Here is a 22,119-nt window from a genome sequence, read left to right as displayed (position 1 = left end):
CCTATTTGCTTTTATTTTGGTGCTTTTCCGGTAGTTCAGGAAGTGCCCATCCAAATCTACTTGGCTCAATGTGAAAAAGTAATTGGCCCCCTGGCTAGATCACAAAGTAACTGTGACTAACAACTGGTTGGGAAATCAGAGTAAAAATTTCACAGATCACACCCTAATAGCACATTTGTTGAATCAAGAAGTCACATAAATAGAATCTGGAAGACAAAGTGAAACAACAACAACATAATAACAACAAACGCATCATGCCTCCAAAGAAATTCAAGAAGAAAAAAAAACGTTATTGAAATGTATCAATCTGGAAAAGGGGGTAAAGCCATTTCCATGACTCTGGGGCTCCAGCAAATCAGTGCCAGAGCCCTTATCCACAAATGGAGAAAACTGGGAACAGTGGCCAACATTTTCAGGAGTGGTCAACCAGCTAAAATTACTTCAAGAATGCGACGACGACTCATCCGGGAGGTTGCAAAAGAACCTAGAACAACATCCAAAGAACTCCAGACTTCATTGGCTTCAGTTTAGGTCAGTGTTCTATCATAGGAAAGACACTGCCCAAAAATGGCATCCATGGGAGAGGACCCAGCCGAAAACCACAGCTGTCCAAAAAGAACACATAGGGTCGTCTCACATTTGCCAAAAGACACCTTGATGATCATCAAAACTTTTGGAGAAGCATTCTGTGTACTGATGAGTCAAAAATTGAACTTTTTGGAAGAGATGCGTGCCCTTACATCTGGTTTAGAAATGGCACAGCATTTGCTTAAAAAGAACATGATGGCAACACTTAAGCACGGTGGTGGCAGTGTGATGGTCTGGGGCTGCTTTGCTACCTCAGGACCAAGACAACTTGCTGTGATTGCGGTCAAGTCTGCTGTCTACCAGAAAATCCTGAAGGAGAACATTCAACCATCAGTTTGCGCTCTCAAATGCAAAAGCACTCTGAGATCATGCAGCAGGACAAGGATCCAAAACCCACCAGCAAGTCCACCACTGAATGGCACAAAAACCCTCCAAAAAACAAAAAACTGAATTAAGGTTCTTGAGAGGCCAAGTCAAAGTCTGGATTTGAATCCAATTGAGATGCTGTAATGTGACCTTAAACGGGCAACGCATGCTAAAAAACCCTCCAATATGGCGAAGAAGAAGCAATTCTGCGAAGAAGAGTGGGCCAAAATTCTTCCACAGCGATGTGAAAGACTCATCACCAATTATCGCAGATGCTTGATTTCAGTTATTGCTGCCGAGGTAGGCACAGCACATTATTAGTTTCAAAGGGAAAATACTTTTTCACAGAGGGTCAGAAAGGTTTGGGATTTTTTTTTGTGCCTTAATAAATTGAGTTGTCATTTGAAAACTGCATTTTGTAATTCCTTGGCCTGACTCTGTGTGACATTAAAATTGGTTTCATGAACTGGAACCTTTGTGTGTGATAAATATGTAAAGAACACAGAAATCAGGAGGGGGGCAAATTATTGAATTGTATTGAATCCATGCAGAGGCGGCCCGGTAGTCCAGTGGTTAGCACGTCGGCTTCACAGTGCAGAGGTACCGGGTTCGATTCCGGCTCCGGCCTCCCTGTGTGGAGTTTGCATGTTCTCCCCGGGCCTGCGTGGGTTTTCTCCGGGTGCTCCGGTTTCCTCCCACATTCCAAAAAACATGCATGGCAGGTTGATTGGACGCTCTAAATTGTCCCTAGGTGTGAGTGTGGGCGTGGATGGTTGTTCGTCTCTGTGTGCCCTGCGATTGGCTGGCAACTGATTCAGGGTGTCCCCCGCCTACTGCCCGAAGACGGCTGGGATAGGCTCCAGCACCCCCCGCGACCCTAGTGAGGATCAAGCGGTTCGGAAAATGGATGGATGGATGGATGAATCCATGCATGTATGTAAGCATTTTTCCGTGCTTCCATTGCAAATAGTTTTCAGCTTTTACTGGTGTACAGAACAATAAGATACACTCATGTAGTGTGGACTTAACCACGCTTCTTTTTCTTTGTTCCTATTTGTTGATTGTTCGACAGGAAATTTCCCCAATGCCGTTTGTGTTTGCTTGATTATGGATTATCAGCATGTAACACTGTTGCACATTGTGTAATCATGCCTGTTGCATATCTTCCCTGGTAGGAAACACATTGTCATGCTGCTGAGGTGTCACACTATATACAGCTGTGGCCAGAACTTTACAAACACTCATCAAGAGCATGAATGCCATGCTATGCCTGGACTTTGTAATTACTGTATATGTATTTTCTCCAGGATGGCAGAATTATAACACTAATGTTATGTTTAAAAAAAAAAAGGTACAGATTGGATTCTATTGCACAGATGTTGCTATGTCAGCCTATATGATGTGTATGAGTCCTACTAAACATGAAACACCCACCAGCATTTCCCATTGAGCTGAAGATGTTCTCTGTGACATCCAAAATGCGATCGGTGGCTTCGCCGTGGCGTCCAATAGGATGACCTCCACTGGCGTACTGTTTAATATGCTGAAGTAGCTCGTTTAATGCCTGGTTGACGCCTGTTGCGGCCACGCCCACCTGCTTCAGGAGGCCCTCATCGTTTGTGGCCCCCTGCGAGGCATCCACGCAACCTTCCACTGACTTGGCCACCAGCTTGCCTGCCTCTATCAGCTGTTCCTGGCAAACTGGCGAGCTGATGGTTGGAGCCACCACCTACATGAGAGATGGTAGTGTAAGAAGCATCATAGAAGAAACAGAAGGACTTCAACTCTATCACCATCCCAGAAAAGCTCTCATCACCCTATTTAACCTGATGGGGAACAATTTAGCTTTTTGTAAGAAACTATTTGGCGGGTCATGGAGCAAGAAATTGAGTATTGAAAGTATCAACAGTTATGTGACCAGAATAAATATCAATATATACATTTAAATGTTTTTAATTTTTCATGCAGGATGTGTTCTTCTCTGGGGTTTTCACAATATTGAGGTAAAACTCCATCTTTTTTTCATAGATCTTGGCAAAAGTGGCCATTATATTTTTCATCAAATTAAGCACATTAATGAAGTGAGGTGAAACTATATCCATGATTTCTAAATGGATGTCAGTCAGGAAGACTAGCGATACCTGATATTGCCATACGTACACCAAGATCCAATATATTGGGGTATGGAAGTGTTGTCCCACCCAGTCTGAATATTTCCGGTGGCGGTAGTCTAACTCACTCTTGTGCAGGCCACCAGCTGAGACGTGGACAAAGCACACTGGGTGGCTGCGGCAATAACTCTGTTCTGCTGGACGGAGTCCTCTGTCTTCTGGGCCACGTTTTTAGCTTTGAGCACAAGGGCTGCTGCGGCATTAGCCACCGCTTTAGCCAGCTGCATCAGCATATCCTGCAAAGGGCAAACATGCACAATGAGCAGGGTGAGAAGAAAGGTTTGCCATGATATCTTGACATTCAAATACTGTAATTGGGTTTGGAAATTAAATCAGAAATCAGAAAAGGAAATTAAGACAGAGTCACGATTTAGAGATGGGTGATTGATTTAAAATTGGATTAGCTAATCTCTCCAAACACCCCAGGGAATGTTGAAATATCCTACAATGATGACTTCATTTTCTTTTCTTATTTTTGTTCCCGCCCCAAATTTCTTTTCATCCATTTAATACTCTTGGCAATGATCGACAAAGAAAGCCAATACCTTCAAAACATACATCTCGGGTTTCCTTCCCAATACTTCATCACTGAAGCTGTATATTATAGCGAGCAATAGTCTTTACCTGAACCACGTTTTCAATTCCAATTGAGAAATCTTTGTGTGTCTTACAGACAGTGCAAGATTATGTTTTAAACCAGTAGTTGGACTGGCAAGACAAATGAATGAAAATACACATCCGCCTCAGATGCCACCCAGGACTAAAAAAAATATGTGAGGATGGGTTAATATTAACGGCGCAATACTTTCACCCGACAGTTTAGTATAAATCAGTTTGGATTGACAGTTTGTCATGATGATCACCGGACATGGATTACGAAATGAATTAATAGATTGCTTTGATTGGCATTTCATCGTTAAATGTCTTCAGCAGACATTTGTTACCATCATTTGACAATAAGTAGGCACTCTCCATCTGGCAGACCTGAAAGATCCTTTACCTAGAAACTGTCAAATATAGAAGAGAAAAAAAAAAGACAGAAAACAGTGTACCGGTATATACTTGTAAAGCAAAACCACAAGAACCGTACTTTACAAAATCTCAACATTTTCTTAATTTAAGAGCGAACATATTCACGATGACCTTTAAGTGAGATTTAAAGGTTCTTTTCAGAAATACTGTACTTGTAAAAGTCAGTGTCGCCAATGTATTGTGGTAATTTGGACATTATTAATTCTTTTTGGACCAGACTTTTAATAGGCCCTCAGAAACTTCCAGGCAGACTTATGAGTATTAATATAAAATAATGATAAAGAAATAGCAGAATTAGAACTCACATTTAGAGTACCAGTACACATACCTGGAACTGTGGATCAGTGTCCGTCTCTCCGATGTGTGACAGGAGCTCTCCACTGGCCTGACCCACATTTCCCGCAGCTTGCAGTAGATTCTGACGAGGCTAAAAAGCAAAGCCATATTTGTCCATATTATTGACAATATTTATCGAGAGAAAAAACCCCCAAACCATTTCTGATACTCTTTACGTTGCAAAAGCGTAATTATCAGATTTTTTGTGCGTCTCAAACCTATTTTTTTCAGGTTCCTTTCATCGGAAAACCATTGATCGATCTCATATGGTGTATACCTCTGTGTTTGCTGGCTGCGCAGTCTTCAGCATGTCAGAGACAGCACAGGCCAGGTTTTTGGCAGCACCTAGCAGCTGCTGTCCATTTCCTCCTTCATCCTCCATGAGTGCTGCCAACAGTTTGACACCCTTTGACATCTCCGTGAGGTTGGAGGAGATGGTGGTCACAGCACAGCCCACTGCTGTGTAGTCTGTCTCTGCTGGGTCACCTGTGGATGGGTACACGGATCAAACTCTATTTCTCACAATTGGAATAATTTTGAGTAGATGGTATCTGCCTCCACTGTTCCGAGTCAACTTTAGAGTGGCTAGAGTCATTCATTGTGCAGACCTCGGCCAAGGTGGGAAAATTATGGTTTGCCGGTCAACATATTGGCTTCAAGGCAAACAGCAGATTGAAATAAATACTTTAATTTGCATCGTTGGGTGTGTAAACCTGAAAAGCGTACTCTTTAATAAAAAAAAGAATGTGCTATATCTAGTCTCTAGAAGCGAAATAAGCAAACACTATTCAAACCAAAAGCGAAAGTTTCCATTTTTGATACTATCTGATACAGATGTGATGATCAAAAATGGAAACTATCTGGTCCAGATGTGAGGTGGAGTCGAGAACATTAAGTATCGGTTGACTTTCCTGTGGGCTATAAAGCGCAGTATAAACTTTGGAGCCGTTCATATGGCAAATGCGAATGGATGAATTGTTCCTTTATTTAATCTCGACGTCACAATTGTTCCTAATTCTAGTTTGGGTTTCTGACATTGATTCAACACCTTAAAACCATTTTATTGCACGGTGATATCTCTGACTGTGGAAAGTAGCTCCACTCAAAGGACTAACACACTACGACGACAACATCTTGACCATGATGTCCGTTCTGAAAAGCTTTACCTGCTGTGAGGTTCACCATGGAGGCAGTGCCCGCTGTAATCGCATCCACCTGAGAATGGATCTCGTGTTTCGACTCGTCCATCTTGTTTTTACGCCAGGCTTGGGATGCCTTAAACACAAGAATAAATACTAATGAAATACGAAGGCTGAGTTGCTTCACACTAAGGCATTAAAAATATAAAGAAACGGTGGTGTAATGTTTGATTCCAGCGCGTACGGTATCCGCAATAGCCAATCAGGACCCGACTGAAAATAATGTTAGGTATGCATGCTTATCCACGACAAATATGGCAATCTTTGCGTGCAAGAGCCCTGCAAGGTTTTTGTTTGTGTGGCATTATGCAAGACATGTATGCAAAATTGTATGGATTTTTAAATAATGAGAGCCAAGGACACTGTTTTGGATTGGCACTTGGGACGCAACATAAGTGAAAAAAAGTTTACGTCGCTTAAGATGTGAATCACTTATTATGAAAATGTATGTGGACATCTCTACTTATTCCCACATCAACCTCTAAAAATATCAGAATGATCGGCCCAATATTTTGTAATTCATGGAGGAACACTTAGGCAATATCAGCAAGTAACGAGCCATTTGAATTCATTTCAGAAAATAAACCACGGGAGCCATTTGGACATTGAAATGAAGATCACATTTCTTTCGATCCATCCATCCATTTTCTGATCCGCTTATCCATGCTGAAGCCTATCCCAGCTGTCTTCAGGCAGTAGGCAGGGGACACCCTGAACCAGTTGCTAGCCAATCGCAGGCCACACAGAGACCAACAACCATCCGCGCTCACACTCACACCTAGGGACAATTTGGAGTGTTCAATTAGCCTGCCATGCATGTTTTTGGAATGTGGGAGGAAACCGGAGTACCCGGAGAAAACCCACGCAGGCCTGGGGAGAACATGCAAACTCCACACAGGGAGGCTGGAGCTGGAATTGAACCTGGTACCTCTGCACTGTGATGTCGACATGCTAATCACTGGACCATCAGGCCCCAAAATTTCTTTTGGATGTTTCTTTTAATTTCTGAAGCAGACACCCGTTGAACCAGGTGGCCCATCTGAAGCCATGTGTCAGCGCAGCCGCCATATTGGATGTCTCCAATGTATTTGATATAAAATCGACAAGTAATGTTTGTCAAATTGAGTTAGAATAACAATACAAGCAAAAGCAATGGTTCTGTATTACCGTATTGGCCCGAATATAAGACGGTGTTTTTTGCATTGAAATAAAACTGAAATAGTGGCCTTTATATTCGGGGTCTAGACATTATACCCATTCACAACGCTAGATAGCGCCAGATATCATTGAAGCGAATGCTGAACTTGACTCCCAAGGCCCAAGTGAACTCCTGTCACAAAGAATAAAAATAAAAATAGTGGTAGCACGAAGAAGAAAAATAAAAAATAGCAGTAAGAAAGAAAAGACAGGAAAATAATAGAAGAGATATCAGAAAATGGAGAAACGTAGCGACAATCTGGAAAAGTGGGTCGAAAATCGGCTAGGTTAACAGGCAGCTGAGGAGAAATTATGATGTAATTTACATTTCAAAAACCAGAAGCCATTCATTTACGAATGTGATTGCACTTTAGTTTACATATTTAAATGTTCAGATACAGTATTAAGATTTGAATGGGGCAAAATAACATGCTTTTTCTCTCAGATATATTGTTATAATCATTTGTTTCAGATGTACTGTAATTCTTTTCTGTATAAAAATTAATCTGGTGTTCAAAAAGTCTTTTTTCAAACTTGAGTCTTGAAAAAGAGGGGGGTCGTCTTATAATCAGGGCCGTCTTATATTCGGGCCAATACAGTAATTCAGTGAGTTCTCGCCCGCTGACACATCTCGCTGAGCGGCAAAGGTGTGTATTTGTACATGGCTCAAATGCTTATTTTTCATCAGCGTTAGTTCAAAGCCGCAAATGGTCACAAAGATGTTTGCCATACATTCGCCGACAGTTTTAATGATCGCACACATGCTCAAAATGTCTTTGTGACGTGAAGAAAATTTTGCAACAGTTTGCAACCTTTTAGCAACCCTGAAATAAATAAATCTATAATAGATTGCTATATCCGCAATCACTCGTGGCCGAGTGAAATACGGGCTTTCGGGTTTAATCGGGAAGTTCGTGTAAAGGAGAGTGAAATCTTACAGCATCTGTTCCCAGTGGTGGCAGGGTATCAAAGTCATCCAAAGAGGCCTGAGCAGCCTGGACAGCGTGCATACTGGAATTGATGGTACCAGTCAGGGCTTGCTGAGCTGAAGTCTGCAAACACACAAAAATTCCACAGATCACAATCTACAGGTGCTGCCAACACTATAGCTGTTCCATTTGCACACTCTATACTTGAAATGTCCAACCTACTACCTGGAGACCCATGAATTAAAACTAATAATAATATGCCAGTATAAACCAATTGCTCATTGATCAACTTGATGACTTGATTTACTTACAATATGCAATAAAGGCAACTCCACAATGAGACAGAAATGAAAGAAGACAAAAGATGATTTAGAAGAGCTCAAGCCAACAAGCAGCTCAGCAATTGGGACTTTCCCGGAAACAGAGGGAGGCAATTGCCCAACGTCACAGTGATGTGGAGTAACCTCAAGGGTCTAAAAAGACTGCATCTCTCTGTCTTCAAGAAGATGGTAAACCTCTAAGTTGCTCTTTCCTCAGACCGCCCTGCACATTTTTTTTTAAAACTGTGGGACAAGAAGGGAATGTTGTCTTCATCGAAATATTCAAGAAAAGCTGGGTTCCTTGCTCACTGTTTGTACTTATAAATGCATCCCAAGCTTGATGATGCACTCTAAGAATGCTAGGCAACAGTTTTGAAGGTGCACAAAATACAAATGTGACTCAAACTGGGGGCTTTTCAAACTTGTATAAAATCTCAACGACGATTGGAATTAAAAAGGTTTCAAAATGTGAGAAAACAGTCATAATCTCTTTTCTTCAAGCTTTGTGTTTGCTTTCAAAACTTAGCTTGTAGCAGACGTGTGCACATTTTTCAGCATGACGTCTCTGATCCACTGGTGAAAGGACACTTTGATCCTCTCCTCTTTCATCTATAACTGCTTCAGACAACAAAGTGTATGCAGAATAGTGGTGAAGATTGCACAACTGTTTGTGTCCTGTGTTGTGTTGTGTTATTTTTGTTATTTTGACTTCAAAATGGCGCCGCGAGAGTGGCTGCCTTTCCAGCAGCTCCTATATTTTGTTGTTCTACTTCTTCCCTTCATAACTTTGCTGCTGTGAATTGGGAATTTCTCCATTGCGAGACTAATAAAGGTTTTCTTATCTTATCTTATAATGCGTTACAACATCGTTTTTTTTTAGAACAAAAAGTTGCAATGAGAATAAAATTGTAACCAAACAAAAGACATAGCTTTAATCTCATAATCTTGTCTTTTATTCTAGAAAAGACATATTTTGTTCTAAAATTTGACCTTATTCTCTTGCCCCCCGCAACATTCACACCACATGCACTGGTTTCAGTCATATGTGCTTTCTAGTAAGTCATGTTTATTTCACCAGTGGGGGCATGTGTCCTCTGTGCATCTGTCCACTGGTGATGTGCTGCTTGGCCTGAGGCATGGAGCCCATCTGGAAACTCTCGGGACCGCCGGCTCCCGAGCGCATGATGGCTGGCAGGGCCACTGAGCCCGTCTCGACCCTACCCACTTTGTTGAACTGCTGCTGCAACACTGTTGACCTGAAGTAACGAAACAAAAAAATAATAATCATTGAAATTTTCTCCTCGCTTTCATAGCAAGATCGACAGTATTATTGTGGTGAGGCTAGCTTGACCAGTTTCTATTTTATGGTTATTTCAAGGCCCTCAAAATATGCTGCGTGGATAATAGTACAGTACTTCATGTTTGAAAGAACAAAATGACACAGTGGAATGCTGTTGATGGAAATGGAAGAACACACACATACTTTTTAGGGGACACGGAGTCCTCCAGCATCGTTGACTCTTCATCTCCCTCCAGCCCAAAGTGGTCTTTGCTTTTTTTCTGTCCAAAGACATTTTTGGCAGATACAGTTGACCATGTGGATCGTTTAGTTTTGATTTAAAAACACGGAAACTGGATATTAGAGAATACTTTAACTATTGCAGGTGAATACTGATACAATGTGAAAAGGTTTTCATTTCGGTAAATGTTATCCAGCGGAATCAACCATCTGGTGAAAACAATGCGTTGCAGGCTTGAGACAGTTATTGCAAATAAGGGTGATGCTACCAAATATTAAACGTTATTCACTTTAAGCTAATGTCTTCATGTCTGTTCAAATACTTTGGCTCAGTTGAAAAGTAGATTTCATGTGTTCCACGTAAGCCTTTCTTCATGAAATTCCGTTCATACCGTCTATTGTTTCAAGATTCAGTTGTCAGTAATCATCACAACAAAATAAAGAGTTGGGTATGTACAGTATGTGCATTCAAAAGTTCAGCAAAGGTCAAATTCAGGTCACCTGAAAAGATCACAGCACATTTTAGGCTCATCTTGAAATTTCGCAAGGCAAAGATTTCTCACTTTTAGTGAGTTGTATACGGTCTATTTCCGTCTGTTCTTACAAAGTGTCACACAAGTATTTGCTTTGCAGCTTGACAGTTTCAACATTTTCTAAAACAATTTTCACATTCAAGTTTTGAGGCTTGTACGAATGCTTCCTCCCATTAGTGCTGATCTTCACATTATAATCGTTCAATGAGATGGAAAAAATATTAACATTAAAATGAAATGATGTCTGTGTCTTATGTGTTATGTTGTATTATTTTGTCATTTTATGTTAACTGTTCTGTGGATGGCGGTGCGGCCACCCGCAGCGGCTCCTCTCTCTCTCTCTCTCTTGTGGTTGAGAGGAAAGAAATTTAATCTGTGCTGTATGTTGCACATGGAGCATATTTGACAATAAAGTTGACTTGAGTTGAAATGTTTGCATTAATCATTCAATTATTCATGTAGTTTGAGATTTTGCCACTTTCCCCACTTAAAAAAGAAGTGCTTCACAAAATAGGTACTGTACCGGTAATGAAAGACAATAAATTCCTTCCGCCCACCGCCAGTCATAAAAACCACACCCTACCCCGCGCCTCAAATCCCATATGACAAAGCAGATACTGTATTTTCCGCACTATAAGGTGCACCTAAAAGCATTCTATTTTTCAAAAGCCAACAGTGCGCTCTATCATCCGATGTGCCTTATTTATGGTGTTACACAGTCTCTTTATATTCCCAATTGAGTTGTTTCCCTGTTATGCCATCTAGTGGTGATTATTAGCAGGAACCAAAAGAGTTCTGCCCGACACTATAATTGACGTGTATTCACCAACACATGCTCCAACAGACTACTTTGTGTGCTCTGCGCAGCCATTATGAAACATAGATAATACCGAAAGCATAGTTAACTACTGACTAAACAAAAGAAGGAGACAAACAAGGTGTGTGTGCCTTTTTGTTCAAGCAATTGTCATCATAACTTTTGTCTTTCATTTATTGTTTTGTAATGCCATTTGTAGTTATACGTTTCATGTCCGTGTTTGTGACCAGTTCTAATGGCTTTGTTACAGCTGCAGCGGTTGTGAAGGCTCTGTATAAATAAAGCTGTCTTGTATTGTATTGTATTGTATTCCTCTTAGCGTAGCTCCATCTAGTGGATGCATAGTGCAACCGTAGCCACTATTGTAGCTTCTATTCTACGGGTCTTATAAAGGCAGCGTGCTCTATATATGAAAACAGTTTTAAAATAGGCCATTCATTGAAAGTGCACTTTATAATCCAAAGCGCTTTATAGTGCAGAAAATACGGTATAGTGCAAAAAACTTTGACATGGCTGATTAGGAATGGATGAGGACAAAGTGGAGCAATATGCAAATCTGCCGTCTGTTACCTTCTTCAGGATGATGTCGATGTAACCAGCAATAAGCTGAGCTATTTGCTCTCCCTCGGTGGTCTGCACCGAGTAGTAGCCATCCTGATAATCTCCAAAATCCTGAAAGTCGATCAAATAACGTCATTCATTTCAAGATTATGCTAGAATGTGCTCCCTCGCACTGTAGAGATTAGTCATATGATTTCCATTTGTCTAATGCCAATTCACAACAGAAATCTCACGACACTTGACACACAGAATGAAGAAAACCAACGAAAAACGCACTGCAAAAAACAACTCCACAGCCCCACTGAGTCAACAACTTCAAAGAGATAATTAAACATGCAAGGTAAAATATTGATAATGTCATAAAAAGAGCACAATTTCATTGAGATAAGAAGAGGGATGACAATGATATAGAAATGAGTTTCATGAGTGAGCGCTTCACTGCTATGAATTATAAAACTGGCAGCCAATGGAAAAAAAAATCTAAGAAAGCTTTCTTGAAAAAAAAAAAACTTTTGATGATATGGGATGGGATGAGATTTTTGTACAAATCAAACGAGTCAATGAATGCAGTTCTAAAAAAGAAACGTATCCGGTAAATATGATACAGTTTTGATTCTAACAACGACAGTAAACTTTATATTATTTCAACTTATTTAATTATTTCAAGACCGCACTTGCCGGGCATTTTAGCTTGCGTCATGCCGTGACTCGACACAGCAAGTTTACTAGGGTAAGTGTTAAAGTGTAACTGCTCAAAACCATTCCGTCATCTTATTGAGCAGGGCACAAAATGCCATTGCGTGCTAACCTGACCAGTTAATGTCAAACCCCGATCAAGCTGTAATCATGTGGCTTGTCTTTGGAGAAGAAACTGACCAGAGTGAAACTCTTGGGTGAAGCAGCCCAACGTTTGATATTGGTCAGGTTCCACTCCTGGATCACCTCCTTTGTTTTCTCATCCACCCTCATCACGCTCTCTTTGGTGATGCCCAGGAGACGTGGCACCAATTTGTTCTTGCCCTTCATCTTCTCCTACAGGATATTTCGTGTTAACAAATGTAGGGGACAATATCAGTCAGTTCGGATATCCCATGAATTGACAAGTGTTCTTACCTTGACCAAAAAAAAGGACACGCCATAGGTTTTAAGAGACCTGGCTTGCTTCACATAGCTGACTTTGGCCTCGATCTCGGTCATGTTTTGGCAGTTTTTGTGTGCCTGGGTAAACGGCAGACCAACAAAGTGCTGCATTAGAACTACAAAAAATTATTTAGACCCCACTTAGAAGGGGGGGGGGGGGGGCAATTGAAATTTACCTGAAAAAAAGTCAAAGGTGTAAAAATAAAGTTTTAATCTGACGATAAGAAAATGTAAATCGTACAGGAAGACTAAATTTTGTTACCACATGAACTTGAACGCAAACGGCAACCTTTGCCGAAAGACAACTATTTTACATAACAACAACGTCACACAATTTTACCAAACCAAATAATAATCTCGACTCAATTTGCTCAATTGAATTGAATTGATTTCTGCTTGACTGCCGAATCTGTTGGATATTGTATTCTTACCTGGAAGATCTTTTTCTCTCCTTTGTGTTTGATGTACTCTTTGGGAAGAAACTCTTTTAAACTGCAATGCAAAAAGATCAACATGAATTGAAATGAAATGAAACAGAGTTCAATGTCGGATAACACTTACTCTAAGAATCCAGGCTTGTGTTTCGACTCGTTGTGGTCACCAAACTGGATCTGACACTGATAACCGGCAAACTCACAAGCCTTGTCAAAGGAGACTGGATGAGACCCATTTAGAATGTCATCACGAGCCTGTTTACAGCAACACAGACGTGCGCACATACATTAAGTTGACCTTTTAGTCAAAATCAAGTGAATGCATATGAAGGCACTTTGTTATTGTATCCTGAGAGCTTTGTGTGCACTATTTTCTCTTGTCATAATAGCAAGATTTTAGATTCATCCAGCTTCAAAATAGTAAGAAATTAATGTCCTTGTGTTGTAGACGATAATAATCAGGGCTGAGCATGAATCAGTGGGGATTCAAATTGGGATTCGAGTACGAGATGCGTGTCGAGTTATGCGGGGAGTGCGTATGAGTGGTGTGCACATGTATGGGAATAGCTAGCCAGCTAATAAGCATTAAATAAAGTATTAAATAGGATGGTCAACAAAACCTCTCTTAGACAGTGTATTAACACTTCTGTTATTAGTTTGCAACCGACCTTTTACTCATTCCGTCACACACGGCAACACGCAGTGGGCGTTAGCTAACTTCAGCCCAGGAGAGACCGCCTCTCCAGCTAGCTATCTAGTCCAGTTATAGGATGCAGCTGGTCCATGGCGATGACGATTTATGACAACACGAATAGGCAAAATAATTGCCCCAAATTCTACCTTTGGGCACCAGGGTGCACGAGTTCCTAGTTAAAAGTAAGTCATTTTAAACTCAAAAGAATAACTTTTCCGGAATTTACAGAGTACGCGGGTGGCTGCCACGCCTCTGCACTCTCCCGTTCAATAGATACAGTATGCCCTCAAATAAGTGGATGTCAGGCTTAGGGCACTGTATGGAATAGACAAAGTACAATGTATCAACATGCCATTTACATAAAATTGGATTTTTCATTTGTCAGACTCGATATTCTTTTTTTTTGTTTATAAAAACTGCAGTGATAACCCATTTGAATACATTAGGAATATGAAATCAGGATTTTGGCTGCGAGTCCAAGTCCAAATAATAATAAACTTGGCTTAAAGAACAAAAGGAGAGGGGTGTAAATCATAGGATCATAAATGTAAATCATAAATCATAAATGTTGTAATAAATGGGTAGGCTGTCCTACCCATTTATTACAACATTTATGCAAAAGGAAGCAAGGATTTTTGTACGGCAACTCTTCAACTGTGAAGGCAAGAGTGGGATTCATGTACCTGTACATAGAGAAGGTTGAGCTGTACGGGGTCTCTGGAGTCAACGTTCTGATCTGAATAGAAGAACTTCCTCCTCAGCAACAACATTTCTGTCTCTTCAACACCTTGTTCTCTCAAAGTCCGCCCATGGTCCAACCAGTTTACTGTGGAACACAACTTCAGTTGAACCTAACCTTTTCAACGTCACCACAATGCAAGTAATGTAAAATGATAGTAAATGAGTCAATGTTTATCCATGACCGGTATATTCAATATTACCCGACATTTTAAGACTCAAATCGTCATAATATCAAGATGAAAGCAGATCAATGTCATACATTCATCATCTGTATGGAGCTTCTGCTTTAATTTCTCCATCTTCTTGTCATCTCGGAGCAGTGTTTTGTCTCTTTTAAGAGTGCCTGTGATCTCCTCCTTCTTCTCCTCACCAATGTCTCGCACCAGGGAGTACTCGTCATAATTTGTAATGCCTAAAATCACAAAAGTTACAGCTTAATCAGAATTTTCAGAAATCAAAGCTGTTATTTCAATTGTGAATTGTGTAAGACATTTGACCTATTCTGGCACAGATGGTCATGAGCATGTCGCTGACAATCTTGGAATCATCCACCATGACAGTCTTTACAGTGCCATCCAGCATACGAATCTTCAGAGGCCTCTGTTTCTTTTTGTACTCCAGAGTGTCCTGAGAGACAAAATAATGTTACAATGGATGTGAACACGTCTGGCCCTAGTGACTACAATTTACCGGTACTTCAAAAGTAGCAATATTTAACAGATTCTCAAATTCAGAACAAGTGAAAAGCTCAAGTAAAATCGACCAGATTTAAGGGCTACAAAACCCGAACTGAGTGTCAATGTTTGCCTTTTTTTGTTATACAGTATATCTAGATTAGAGACAGCAGGGCAATTCCAAAAGACTATAAAGACTTTTCTATCGCTATAGAGTTGTTATTTATTCTTATTTTTTCATGCGCACGCTTGTAACTCAAAACAGTTGGATCATAAATCCTCTTTCCTCACTGAAATGAAGGGAAATACAATAAAGATATTTCACCCACCAAATATTTGTTTTTGTTTTTTAAGAAGGAAAATTACCCTTCTATCATATCGGACTTTATCAAAATATGGAAGAGTCATTTTACTTTCGTCTTAGCGCCTTTTAGTCAGGGGTCTGTCTCAATACTGAGTTACTCGCATGATACATTTGGCACAGTTTTTATGCCGGATGCCCTTCCTGACGCAACACACGTCCATAACGGGTCTTGCAGAGGGACCCAACTGTCCGCCCTGACCGGGATTTGATCCCCAGACATTGGTGTCCGAAGTCAGGAGTGCGACCAGCTGAGCCCTCCAGCCACTCTTATCAAAACATGGAGTGATAGAATAGACATATTGAAAATATTTTTGCATTATTCTCATTATGGTTTGACATGTGATGTGCCCATCGTGGCCTCCGGGAGGCAGTACTGTAATAATACAGTCGAAGAGGCAAACAAGAATGGACTTGTTCTATTACTACCGTGACTCAGAAAGTTGCTGTAATAGTTATTTTGTTCCACCAAATATGTTCAAATATCCATTGCTTAAAGAGTTGTAAAAGTACAACTGCCAATACCAACCAATGGCATTTTTCATTGTAGTGTAGCATTAAGCTAGCAGTGACTATCTGAGGGCAAGGTTGTTTGGGTGTTTTAATTAAGATGGAATTCTCTTCAATTTATGTTTAGTTTTGAAGTAAATTTAAATTGGTAGTGGCATTCAACAGGCTGAAACCTCTTTTTGTTCTTAATTATTCATTATTTGCCAAATTGCTTTGTTTTGTGAAGTGATCGGAATTGAATTTATTGCCACCATACAGTGCTCATATCTCACTCGCAAGTCGAAGCGAAAAATTGGCCGAGTTACAACTTGCATCTCAAAAAAACCTCTCAGTCAAGTCACTCCTATCTCAAGACACCACTGTAGCAATTAATTAATGAAGTGATCATTAATTTCCCCTCGAGTTGATCATGAACATTTTGTCAAATGTGTTACTAGTTTTATTTTTATTGTCGTGTTTGATCCATCACGTCCAAGCGTTTTTTTAAATTCAGTTAAAACATATTGCTAAGCATTCCTAAAATAAAGATCCAGTGATTGATGTTTATTTGAGATAACTGTCCATTTAGCTGAAAATGTCCCTATAATTTTTTGAGTGCCCATAAAGTAGACCAATGAAGTTTGCGATGTCTGTCTTCCTTTTTAGGAGTGACTCACCCCATTCCTTAACATGTAGTAGTCTAAGGCTTTTCCAGCCTCCAGCCAAATGCCTTTTTTGGGGTCTTCATCAGAGAGAAATAGTCCATAGTCATTGGCTGCAAAAAAACAAAACAAATTTAACAACAATGCTCATTAATTGCTTCAACTGTGTTTCTTTGTTTGAATATACTCCCCCTTAATGTCTGTGAATTGTATGTGGATGATCGAAACAAGTGCTCCATGTAGGATGGGTGATTGATACATGAACTCCAGACAAGATCAACAGTTCAAGAAAGCACATTCAGATATGTCAGTATTTGTATTTCTCACTGTAAAACAAGAAGCCTGTGAGGTCACGCAATGGTGAGCCCTGCTGTTTATGTAACAATAAATAGCACAGTGTGTACACCAGCTGGTACATCTTTGAACCGAGAGGCTAATTGTGGTTCATGACAAGATTTAACCAGCTTCTCGAGTCCTGGGGGTTGAGCCTTTGCTGTTATCCCACCTGGACTATTGTTCTGCGGTGTGTGCCGGGACCGAAAAAACCCCCAAGACCCATCTGATTAAACAACAGACTGCACAAAACAAAGCTGCCAACAGTGGCACTGGATGCGGACTCAGATGCTCTTCACCCGCGCCTGTTGTGTCTCAGAATAGAAGACTGACTTAAGTGTGTGGGTTTTTTTGTTTTAGAAATGTATGCTACGGTAAACAACATACTGGATTTCATGCTCTTTCACATTATGTGAGAGAGCAGCATAGGTATTCCCCCAGAAAAGCCGTTCATGGTCATATGGCCCATCGCAGACCCAAGACTGATGCAGTTTGTAGATCTGTGTTGTTTAGAGCTATAACTATTCGGAATAATCTGTCGCCTGCTGTTACAGAAGCTTCTCCGAGAGCCAATTTGAAGAAACTGCTGATCAAGTCTATGCTCTCTAAGTCGTAGTTGACGACTAGGAGCATGGTGATATTTTATTCTGATGAAAATATGTACTACGTGGACCACAATCTGTACGTTTGTGTTGTAGAATTACTAGAATGTAATTTTGTTATGTGTGCGAATTAAAAAAGGGACTCCAGGAAGAGTGCCGTAGTTGTCATGCGGTGACAGCTGATACGAACTAATAAACAAAACTGTCAAATGCTATTCTGCCAAGTTTGTAATGAAGCACCAATAGGCCTGATTTGCTCGCCTAATTTGGTTTCTTTACAGGTAGGTACAGTGGACCTCCTATATTTGCGGTCTACAGGGAGCGGCCCACCAATCGCGAAAATCCATGCATAGTTGATAAATGCATTCGGAAAAAACAAAAAAACAACAACAACAAATCATAAGGGAAGATTAAAAACAGGGTTACCTCCCAATTTTTTTTTTATACATTTAAGAAATAATCAGCAAAACTCTGCGGATATTTAAAACCACGGGGGCTGAACCTGAAGTGTGCAGAGGTCCACTGTACTAGTTGAGCATTTCACGTATGGGAAATGTTACTCTCATAGTCACATTAAATAAGTTAAATGGAGTATTCAAGTAAATTATCTGGAGTCAAAGCCCCAAATATAGGTCTGTGTCCTGTTATTGTAATATTGAACGGGGCATACTCTGGCATGTGCCAGCTTTCAATGCAATGTCAACAGATAACATAGTCATGCTAAAAATACTTGCCACAGTAACTTCCTTCTATGGGCAATAATGAAATAAAGGGTCAAAAATACACAAAAATGCCCTATAATAACAAGGGCAAGAAACTAATTGCGGTTTATCAACAAAAAGATCACGAACATTGGAGACTGCTAATTGTGTCCGCTGTAGGGTGTGGCTTCCCATTGATTGTGATCTTGGAATTGAAGGGAAAAAAATTGACTTCACATTCTTGCAATTGATGTTTTTCACATTGATGAAATTGGGGCGAAGTATACTGTATGTAAAGGCCTGCAAGCCAACTGCAGACTGGTCATCACAATTTGTGGGTTCTCTGTAATCACTGCCCCCGTGTGAATATGTGTGAGCGTGTGTCCGTGTGTGGGCAAACGCAAAGAGGCGGAAAACTTACGCTGTCCAAGTTGCGCCTCCGTAACTCTCTCCCTGATGATGCGGCAGGCATCGTACACCATGGTGGAGGGCTCAAACTGCATGGTCTTGACCACATTGCCCACACCGATCTTTAATGACAAGGCCACCATGATGTCGGTTCTTCACGGCCACCCAACTCACACCTACAGAGAAACAAAGATTCAAACAAAGAAAGCGGAATTATTAAAAGAAATTTGGACTTGCCCTTTTGAAAACCTTACATGCCATTCCAATTTTCAATGTATTGTGTTTAAGAACAAATAATACCAGTATACAAAATAATATAACATATCTTGCAGTTACAATTATCGTAATTTCCGCACCTAAAAGCATTCAATTTTCGTAAAAGCCGGCAGTGCGCCTTATAAGCCAATGCGGCTTCTATATGGATCAATAATTCAGATTTTCTGGACGTAGTATTTCAAATGTTCTGTAATGTCCTTTGTTACAGCTGCAGCGGTTGTGAAAGCAGTATATTAATAAAGCTGTATTGTATTGTATTATTTAGCATAGCTCCATCTAGTGGATGCATAATGCAACCTCGGCCACTACTGTAACTTCTATTCTATGTGCCTTATAATGTGCTGCGCACTACATATGAAAACAGTAAACTAGGCCATTCATTGAAGGTGCGCCTTATAATCCGAAGCGCTTTACAGTGCGGAAAATTTGGCAAATGTGAATAAATTCCTTTATCGCTTTAACATTTGTTCCAGCGTGATCCACCACAATGAAACATCTACAGTATATTCACATTTGGAGTAGCAGAATGATCTTTGATGTGTACTCATACTATTACTATTACATAATATTTAACTCATTCAATCCCAGCCCTTTTCACTGGAGCAACCCCCTCAATCCCAGCGTTTTACTGGATTTTGACTGATCTTGCAAAGGCCCACAGAATATTTGGTTCTAATGCTATATACACATGGAGCCGACCAAAATAAGGTTTGGACTCTCTTCTTTCAGCAGAAAAAAAATTTGTTTCTTTTTCCATTCTTCAGCAATCGGCATTACAAAATGGCTTAGTTTCATCGAAATGGCGATTCCTGGGCATAAAACGGAGAAAAAGAGCTTTTTGTAAAAGCATGCATTTCAATCATTTGAGGCACCACTGCCACCTACTGGTCGCTTTTTTACATGATTTACAATGCAAACGGCTTATTCTCATTCACAGATTGCATCAGACCCTCCTCCTCTCTATGACGCAAAAACAAAAAAGACTTAGACGTACAAGTATGTCCTTGGTAGGCGGGGCCTAATTTTAAAAAGACGTACAAGTACGTCTTGTGGAATGAAAGAGTTAATATATTCATTCGTGGACAGTCAGATGAGTGTCCCAACACTGTTCATGTATCCTAAAGCTACAGATGAGCTCAACGGAAACGCCAATTCTAGCAAGCAATAGAGTTCAGTTCAGTGGACAAAAGGCTCACAGGAGGGAACTGTTGCAAATTGAAAGCAATTACAAACTTTAAATTTTTTTATTTTTCCTATCAAAAACAATATCTTAACGTCAACTGTAGCTTTCATTCGTCAGAAAAACATGTTCCGATTAAAACTCACTTTACAAGCGCATCAAGCTGGGTTTAAAAATAGGAACTTTTGTCAGATGACTTGGGGACCGGAACACGAGGTCCTGTAGTTGAGAGTTTCGTCCACATAAGCATATATTTAACCATTTTAACTGTGACAAGTGTTCCAAACATATATTGTGTTCACATTCACCAAATTGGGAATTGTTTGCACTGCAATAAAGATTACTTCCAATTTAACTTTCATGTTTTATTTACATTTAAGATTGATAAAACCAAGTATGATTGACTTTGTTTATCAGCAATTCTGGCATGACTGATGTTCAAGGGCATTGTGCTGAAGGGCTATTTGAAAGGAAATGATTAAGAGACACCGAATAAGCAGGTTTCTTTGAAAAATAATCCGGAAGTTGCATGTTAGCATCAGCATAGTGACAGCAATGGGACAGAACGTTGTGGTAGGGGGTTGCTATCAGAGGTCACGTGGATTGAATGTCACAACACAGACGCCCTGACACCCTCAGCCTCACATCCTGCTCTCTCTGAATCACTTCCCACTTCATTTTCTATTTTTCTCTTCTCAACGAAGGAAATGGCGATCTTTTCTTCCATCTCGTGAGTGTATTTCACTCCTCTGATTCCCAATTTCATTTTGCAAATTTTAGTTTCTCTAATTTTGTTGATTATAAGGTTATGAGGTCAGAGAGTGAAAGAGGCCAGTACCTGTGATCTGTACTGGCAGCACTGTCAGTTGATGAATTCTGGCTTTCTTCTTCTCCCTAAATGTAAAAAAAAAAAAAAAAATAGACAGTTTGCAATCATTTATTTCAACTGACGCTCTTTCTACAGTGCTTGATTTGCAATGAAACAAGTGAACAGTTTAAGGGCCTCTCTCTGCTGGTCGGTCAGTGACAAGAACTACTCCTCCTCACTTACTCATGACATCATTTCCTGTTTTAAAAAGCCCTTCTATGCCATAAAAGGGCATTCCAGCGGTCTACACACCCCCAGCTATGATTCAGCTGGAAGTGGCATATCCTGTCTGCTGTGTCTTGAAAGACATCTTGAGGAGCTGAAGAAAAGTTCAATAATAGCTTGAAACGTTTGGTTTTTAAATCAAGCGCTTGCCAACAAAGTCTTGAGGTTGGTAAAAATTAAATGCTTTCCACAACAGTCTGAATTGATAGAATAAGCGTGAGAGTGACAAAAAAAAGTGCAGAGACATATTTGTACATCTCTGTCAGTGATGAAAAATCGCACAATGCTCACTGTAATAACTTGGAACTGACAAAAGTAATTACCAATAAACTACTGAAAACCAATGAAAATCAGACCCTGCTTTTGTGGTTCAATAGAATAATTTTAAAAGAAAAAGTAATGATCCGGGCCTTGCCAACTCAAAAAAGAAAATAATTTGACCATGTAGACCATATATGTGTCTTCTGATTATTATTTGAGGTGTTTTCAAACTCGTCTTCAAATGGTGAAAAGTAGTCACTATGTGGTTTGGTGACACGGTGTTGACCACACTGTACATGGACCACAGAAAAAGATGAGCCTTGTCTCAGGAGATTACAAAGAAAATTATAGGTAACATCTATGAGGCCATCTTTAAAGGGGATGTCAACCCAAAAATGTTCTTGATAGTAATATGTTCTCTGCGGCTCCATTAGTCTAAACACGGCATTCTGATTAATATTGTGTTTGTGGAATAGGAGTGAAGCAGCCAAATTCATCCGTT

At 40.2% G+C, this 22,119-nt stretch overlaps 1 protein-coding gene across 4 annotated transcripts in view; it reads right to left on the bottom strand.

Moving 5' to 3' along the window:
* The window catches only part of tln1 (talin 1), a 94,093-nt gene that overhangs the window by 46,376 nt on the left and 25,598 nt on the right, over nt 1-22,119 (bottom strand). For 2 of the 4 annotated variants that reach the window (XM_086135941.1, XM_086135943.1), the window contains exons 2-21: nt 21,102-21,157; nt 18,821-18,983; nt 16,779-16,876; nt 15,075-15,204; nt 14,837-14,989; nt 14,520-14,662; nt 13,270-13,397; nt 13,140-13,200; nt 12,682-12,786; nt 12,445-12,600; nt 11,578-11,679; nt 9,622-9,698; nt 9,214-9,394; nt 7,828-7,941; nt 5,660-5,768; nt 4,771-4,979; nt 4,486-4,584; nt 4,070-4,132; nt 3,194-3,361; nt 2,389-2,683 (exon numbers count right to left, since the gene is read on the bottom strand). In XM_086135941.1, the coding sequence (XP_085992067.1) occupies nt 2,389-2,683; nt 3,194-3,361; nt 4,070-4,132; nt 4,486-4,584; nt 4,771-4,979; nt 5,660-5,768; nt 7,828-7,941; nt 9,214-9,394; nt 9,622-9,698; nt 11,578-11,679; nt 12,445-12,600; nt 12,682-12,786; nt 13,140-13,200; nt 13,270-13,397; nt 14,520-14,662; nt 14,837-14,989; nt 15,075-15,204; nt 16,779-16,876; nt 18,821-18,950 (2,521 nt within the window). In that variant the 5' untranslated portion in view covers nt 18,951-18,983; nt 21,102-21,157. The remainder of the gene's footprint in view (nt 1-2,388; nt 2,684-3,193; nt 3,362-4,069; nt 4,133-4,485; nt 4,585-4,770; nt 4,980-5,659; nt 5,769-7,827; nt 7,942-9,213; nt 9,395-9,621; nt 9,699-11,577; nt 11,680-12,444; nt 12,601-12,681; nt 12,787-13,139; nt 13,201-13,269; nt 13,398-14,519; nt 14,663-14,836; nt 14,990-15,074; nt 15,205-16,778; nt 16,877-18,820; nt 18,984-21,101; nt 21,158-22,119) is intronic. The other 2 variants (XM_086135944.1, XM_086135945.1) reach the window with 2 other exon arrangements.

This window comes from Hippocampus guttulatus, chromosome 17, assembly GCF_054856545.1.
Source record: "Hippocampus guttulatus isolate MCC_2025c chromosome 17, RoL_Hgut_1.0, whole genome shotgun sequence".
In the NCBI taxonomy this organism is placed as follows: Eukaryota; Metazoa; Chordata; class Actinopteri; order Syngnathiformes; family Syngnathidae; genus Hippocampus; species Hippocampus guttulatus.
This window is presented reverse-complemented; position numbering and strand designations above follow the sequence as displayed.